Source organism: Gekko japonicus, unplaced genomic scaffold, assembly GCF_001447785.1.
Source record: "Gekko japonicus isolate JY-2015 unplaced genomic scaffold, Gekko_japonicus_V1.1 scaffold791, whole genome shotgun sequence".
Taxonomy (NCBI): Eukaryota; Metazoa; Chordata; class Lepidosauria; order Squamata; family Gekkonidae; genus Gekko; species Gekko japonicus.
This window is the reverse complement of record NW_015173696.1, coordinates 593,838-599,796: the sequence shown is the minus strand read 5'-3', so window position 1 is coordinate 599,796 and position 5,959 is coordinate 593,838. Positions and strand designations below refer to the sequence as shown.

General features: G+C 45.3%; 1 protein-coding gene across 1 annotated transcript in view; it reads right to left on the bottom strand.

Annotated features, from left to right (window-relative positions):
- Positions 1 to 5,959, bottom strand: part of ZZEF1 (zinc finger, ZZ-type with EF-hand domain 1) — a gene marked incomplete at its 5' end in the record, with an annotated part of 113,749 nt that overhangs the window by 52,552 nt on the left and 55,238 nt on the right. The window contains 5 exons of the mRNA XM_015423192.1: positions 746 to 912; positions 2,910 to 3,032; positions 3,135 to 3,256; positions 4,051 to 4,210; positions 4,428 to 4,542. Of these exons, the coding sequence (XP_015278678.1) occupies positions 746 to 912; positions 2,910 to 3,032; positions 3,135 to 3,256; positions 4,051 to 4,210; positions 4,428 to 4,542 (687 nt within the window). The remainder of the gene's footprint in view (positions 1 to 745; positions 913 to 2,909; positions 3,033 to 3,134; positions 3,257 to 4,050; positions 4,211 to 4,427; positions 4,543 to 5,959) is intronic.

Below are 5,959 nucleotides of genomic sequence, written 5' to 3'. Positions count from 1 at the left end.
TGAGAAAGGGAGAAAAGTACCTCTTTCCCTACCTGCTCTATCCCATGCATAATCTTATAAACCCCAATCATGTCACCCCTCAGTCGTCATTTCTCCAAGCTAAAGAGCCCTAAGCACTTTAACCTTTCCTCACAGGGAAAGTGTTCCAACCCTTTTATCGTTCGAGTTGCCCTTTTCTGCACTTTTTCCAAAGCTATAATAGCCTTTTTAAGGTGTGGTGACCAGAACTGCACACAGTATTCCAAATGAGGTTGCACCATTGATTTATTTAGGGGCATTATGATATTGGCTGATTTGTTTTCAATACCCTTCCTAATAATCCCCAGCATAGCATTGGCCTTTTTTATTGCAGTCACACACTGTCTCGACATTTTCAACGAGCTTTCCCTCATAACTGCCATACTTTAGAAAGTCATTGGCAAGACACGTGCCTGCAAACCAGGTATCAAAAGTGCCCCCCCCCCCATGCTCATGGCTTCACATCCAGCAGCGGGATGAGTCACAGGGATGGGGGTGGAGAAGCATCTGCAGTGGAAAAGGCTCTTCTTAAAGGAAATTCTTCCTTGATTTTCTGTCTGGGTTTGGCAGCTACTGTCTCTAGTTAAGCTGCTTTTCAGAAGAGCTCTTCACACAGGCTTTGAGTATACATGTGGGCAAGATCTGCTGGATTGCTTTTAGAAACCAACGGGATTGGTAAGGCCAAAGAGAACACAAAATCACCCCTAGGCTGATCACTGCGTGTTACCTCCTCTCCGTTTCACATCGTTCGTCAAATTCCACCTCGAAGTAAGTTGCCCCCGGACAAAGGAAGACAGTGACATCATGGCAGTTGTTGTCATAGTTATGGGGCGATTCCATAGTCCATGTTCGCAGCACCACTGGTTGCTCTTGCTGCCAGCTATCCAGGTCCACCTGGCATAATTGGGGGAGAAAAATCAAAACAGAGCTGGGATGGAAGTCACTGCCCCAAAAGCTGAGCTGGAAATAATTCTAAATTATTGCTTCCCCAGATATATTCTGAACACCTAAAACAGTGATGGCGAACCTTTTAGAGACCGAGTGCCCAAACTGCGACCCCAAACCCACTTATTTATTCCAAAGTGCCAACACGGCAATTTAACCTGAATACTGAGGTTTTACTTTAGAAACTTTATTTCTACATTAACTTAAGATGATGCAAACAAAGTAAGGAAAGCAATCCCAAATGCTTTCATTTACTTATTATTTGGCAGAAAATTTGACACTTTAATGATGGTCTGGGCCTGGCTGGGGCGATGGCACGCATGCCCACAGAGAGGGCTCTGAGTGCCACCTCTAGCACGCGTGCCATAGGTTTGCCACCACTGACCTAAAAACTTCAGAATCGGGTCTAGCTTGTGTCCCTGCACAGCTGTAGGTCTTCCCACCATCATGACATATAAGGGCTTAGAAGCCTCCGATCCTGCTGTGGTGTTCATGCCATGTACTGGCCCCTCCTTTGTTTAGGCATTAATTGCCAGAAATGGAAACGACACCAGAAAGACACAGTTTTAATACGGTCAGATAGCTCTAGAAAATATTTTTTTCTGGATTCTCGGGGGTCAGATTTTTGTTGGGATTCTGTGGAGTGTCTCCTCCCATATTATACCGCACGCTGTACTTTAAGTTCTGCTTGAGACGCCCTGCTCTAATACCACATTTTATGGATGCACAATTCTCATTCGATTGGGGTGTTTTCTTGAAGTGGGGTGTGTGTGTGTATCTTTTTCTCAGTCAAAGTAATTTTTATACATATATGGAGATTTCTTCAAGCATGCAGAAACTCCAGTCACGGCTGTGGGAGACCATGTTTGGCTGCCCGACCAACAAACACAGGACTATTTGGAGGAGGGGGGAGGTGAAAAATCAGATCCCACTGCATCTGAAAAAGGATAGTGTAGAGCTTGAAAAGGTGCAGAAAACGGCAACCAAACTGATCAGGGGGCTAGAGCGACTGCCCAGTGGGGAGTGGTTAAAACACTTTGGGTTCTTTAGCTCAGAAAAAAGGCGAGGGAGGGGAGACATAAAATCACGCATGTCGTGGAGAAAATGAACAAGGAGAATCTTTGCTCTCACTCTCTCAAAATACCACAACCTGCAGCCATCCACTTAAGCTGAAGGGTGGGAGTTTCAAGACAGTCAAAAAGGAAGTATTTCACACAGCACATAGTAAAACTACGGAACTTGCTGCCACAGGATGGGGTGATGGCTGCCAATTTGGAATGGCTTTAAAAGGGGAGTGTACAAATTCATGGAGGATGGAGCTATCAATGCCTACTAGTTATGAGGGCTATCTACTCTCTCCAGTGCCAGAGGCAGTATGTCTCTTGGCTGGGGAGCAGGGGGTAAGATGCTGTTATAGCCCTCCTGCTTGTGACCTACCTGGAGGCAGCTGTTCAGCTAATGTGTGAACACAGTGCTGGACTAGATGGGCCTCTGGTCTGACCCAGCACAGCTCTGACATTCTTGTCCTCCACAAATTTCTTCCTTCAGGACTCTAAAAACTCTATAGAGGGCTCGAGCAGGCTGATTTCCCCTTCTCCCCCCATTTCCCCCTCTTAATTTACTCAACGGCTTTGAAGGATATTCAGTTCTCATCAGATCACCTTTTTAAATTTGTTTTGCCTTTTGGCTCATTCAGAAAGTCATATTTTTCTGCATCCCTGGAGAGTTCCCCTCAGTAAGCAGACATCCCCCTTCCTTATCTGCGAAAGGCTTGATTTGCTTGATGTTTTTGTAATTGGCATGGGAGGGGGCCACTCATTATACTATTAGATCTTCTTGTTGAAGATCATCACTATATATCTAATATAAGACTAAAGTGTTCAACAGAACAGTTCTTGAAACAAATGCCACTAGAAACGTCTATCTGCATCCTTTTTGAAGGCTACCTTATCCTGATTCTCTCCAGGCTCCATCGACAGGTCGTTCAGTTGCTTTGTCAAGGTGCTGATATCCTGCAGCAGGGCACAGTGTGGAATGTCTAAAGCGCAGAAGTCCTGCAGGACGGTCATCTGGAGAGCATGCACAAGACATCCCGTTAATATTATGGGTTTTTATACCGAGCACTTAACTAAGACTACAGGGTGCCACAACAGCCCAGCCAGTTCACTCACCAGCTGGCGAGTTACCATCGCAAAGACAGAGTTGCTTAATTTTTCCATTATGATCTTTCCATTATGGTGGGCCAGGAGAGATTCTAAAATTTTCCTGATGCTTGACAGGAACAGCTGTACATCTAGAAAGAAAAACACTTTAGCATTCTAGCACTTTAACACTATGTTTGATTTTAACACTGTTTTTATATTGCAGTATTACTATTTATTAGGAACTGTATGAGTGTAATGAATCGTGTTTTATGTATTATGAGAGCTTCTATTCTGTTGTAAGCCGCCCTGAGCCAGCCTAGGCCGGATGGGCGGGATAAAAATCAATCAAATCAAAAAGATCAAAAAGGGACCAAGGTATGATACACTGGTTATTTTTTTTCTTATTATCACCTCATTAATACCGGTAGGCTCAATCTATATACTAATAGCGAAGTCGCCCCCATGCGTGCGTATACCTAAATCTGCGCATCGGGGGCACCTGGGGGGAAGGGAGATTTTTGTGCACACTTGGGGCAGTCCCCAGGTGTGCACAAAAATCTAAAACCCCGGAAAAAATATCAGGGGAATACTTAAATCCCCCCAAAAGTAACAGAGCGTCCCCTGCGAATACGCAGGGAATGCTCTACGAACTCCCTCGCCACCGCTGCTTGGGGGGGGGGAAGGTAAGGGGGGGAGATCGAGCGGGGGGAGATCGAGCGGGGGGGTTGAGGAGACGGGGGAGGAACCAGCGGGATGGGGGGGAACTTACCTCCTCCTGCTGCTTCCTCCTCTGCCTCATGTGTGGAGGTCCCCCCCCCCGCAAGTATCGCGGGTCCTGCCCCTTGTAGGTTACTATCACACAGTTCTATAGAGGGAAAATCCCGACCTGAAAAGGGGTTGCATCAAATTCTTATGTAAGTTGCTTCTTTGCCTTGATACCTACATTTTGTAAGGATTTCTGTGGCGAGGTTCTTTGGTGCCGAGTCACTGCCTTTGAGCTGCAAGTAGCACCAGGAAAGGAGGCTGCCTTGTACAGACCAGAATAAGGATGAGAGGACGGAACTGCTGTCTTGCTGGGCCATACCCAACATCAGCATGTCACACTGAAAAATTAAAAAGTGGGAAGTTGTTAGAAAAAGAGAGATGGGTGTTAGAGGTTTTCTATAAATACAACAATTTGTTTCAGGTTTCTATAATCCCAGTCCTATTACATTGCTTATTTGAGGTTCCATCCTATTCACTGCATTGACTTGATCGACTTGTACGGTGTAATCGGTCTTGAGTCTCAGGAAGAAAGAAGAGACTGTAAAGTATTCCTACCTCTCTCGATGCCACCAACAGAAGAGTCTCCATCACTGATAGCACTTGACCAACATCCAGGTCTGCAGAAGTTCCCTTCTCTGGTAAGAGCAAAAGTCCACCAGGATCCTGATCGCTACCAAAGAATGAACATTTTGCAAGTGTCATATTAGCACAGTTTTGCATGTACACCTTGACCCTCATGCCAAACCCTCTTCTTCCTCTGCTACTGCACATTTTTCAGGCTTGAAACTGTTCTCAAGTACGGCAGGGCTCTTTTTGTAGCAGGAACTCCTTTGCATATTAGGTGACACACCCCTAACGTAGACAATCCTCGAAGAGCTTACAGTAGCCCCTATAAGAAGGTGTGTCGCCTAATATGCAAAGGAGTTCCTGCTACAAAAAGAGCCCTGAATTCAGTATCAAGTATGGGTATCACTTACATACACACATAACTTTACTGCATTAGCTCACAGCCTTGGCAAACAACACCGGGGGGAAACTACAATACAAGGAAAGGAAAAACTACAATACAAACAGTACAAACAATCTCAGTCTCAATTAAAACCCTTTAAATGACCGTTTAGGATTAAAACAAATAGTAATTAAAATCACAGCAAGAACAGAAAATGGTTTTGGCAGAGTCTTTGTCACCCATGCGATAAACTTTGCCATTTTTGCCAGCTTTTGCCGGCAAGCAATATCGTAAGCCTCTTCTGGTCTGATCTCCCTGAATATTGTATTAGAATATTCCTAAGATACCGTTCATGTTCTGCTACAAATCTTGGGCACTGGAAAACCAAATGGGCTAGGTCTTCAATAGATTTCTGGTCACAGGGACAGACACGTTTGTTATATGGAGTCCCATTATAACGACCTGTTAGCATTGCCAATTGTAAAATATCCAGCTGCGCTTTCTATGCTCAAAAATGTATTAAATTGGTGAAATAAGATGAAAGGATTGAAGGTGAGAGTGCAAGCTGCCTAAAGAGAGAAGCTGATCTCAGGGTACCCAATAGTGTAGCATCCACCTGAGCCCTTATATCCCAACAGTCTTTGTTTTATTCGTTGTTTTGCTGCTACTAGGTTTAGTATACGACTTCGCTATGGGTTAGCTTTCGCTTGCTCATAAGCCAGGGTTATGAGCAGTGTTCCCTGTAAGCTGAGTTAGTGTAAGTTAGCTCACAGTTTTTTAGCCTCCGGCTCACACATTTTTGCCTTAGCTCAGGAAGCATGACTCCAGAGCAAACTAATTTATGCAGTAGCCAAATCGCTCACTCACAGCTTTAATGCCAGCAGCTCACAAAGTAGAATTTTTGCTCACAAGACTCCATAGCTTAGAGGGAGCACTGGTTATGAGTATCACTGTTCCCAAGTATGGGTATCATCAAGATGCTACTTGGGATGCAAATCAAAAGTGGGGTACTGACTTCTGGTTTATGGCGACACGCAGGCAGTCCCGGGGATGAAAACTGCACACCAGCGTGTAGGAGGGGGTGCGACGGGTCGCGACCCCCCCCCCCCCCGGGCGTGCGGCAAAACCGCCTCCACGC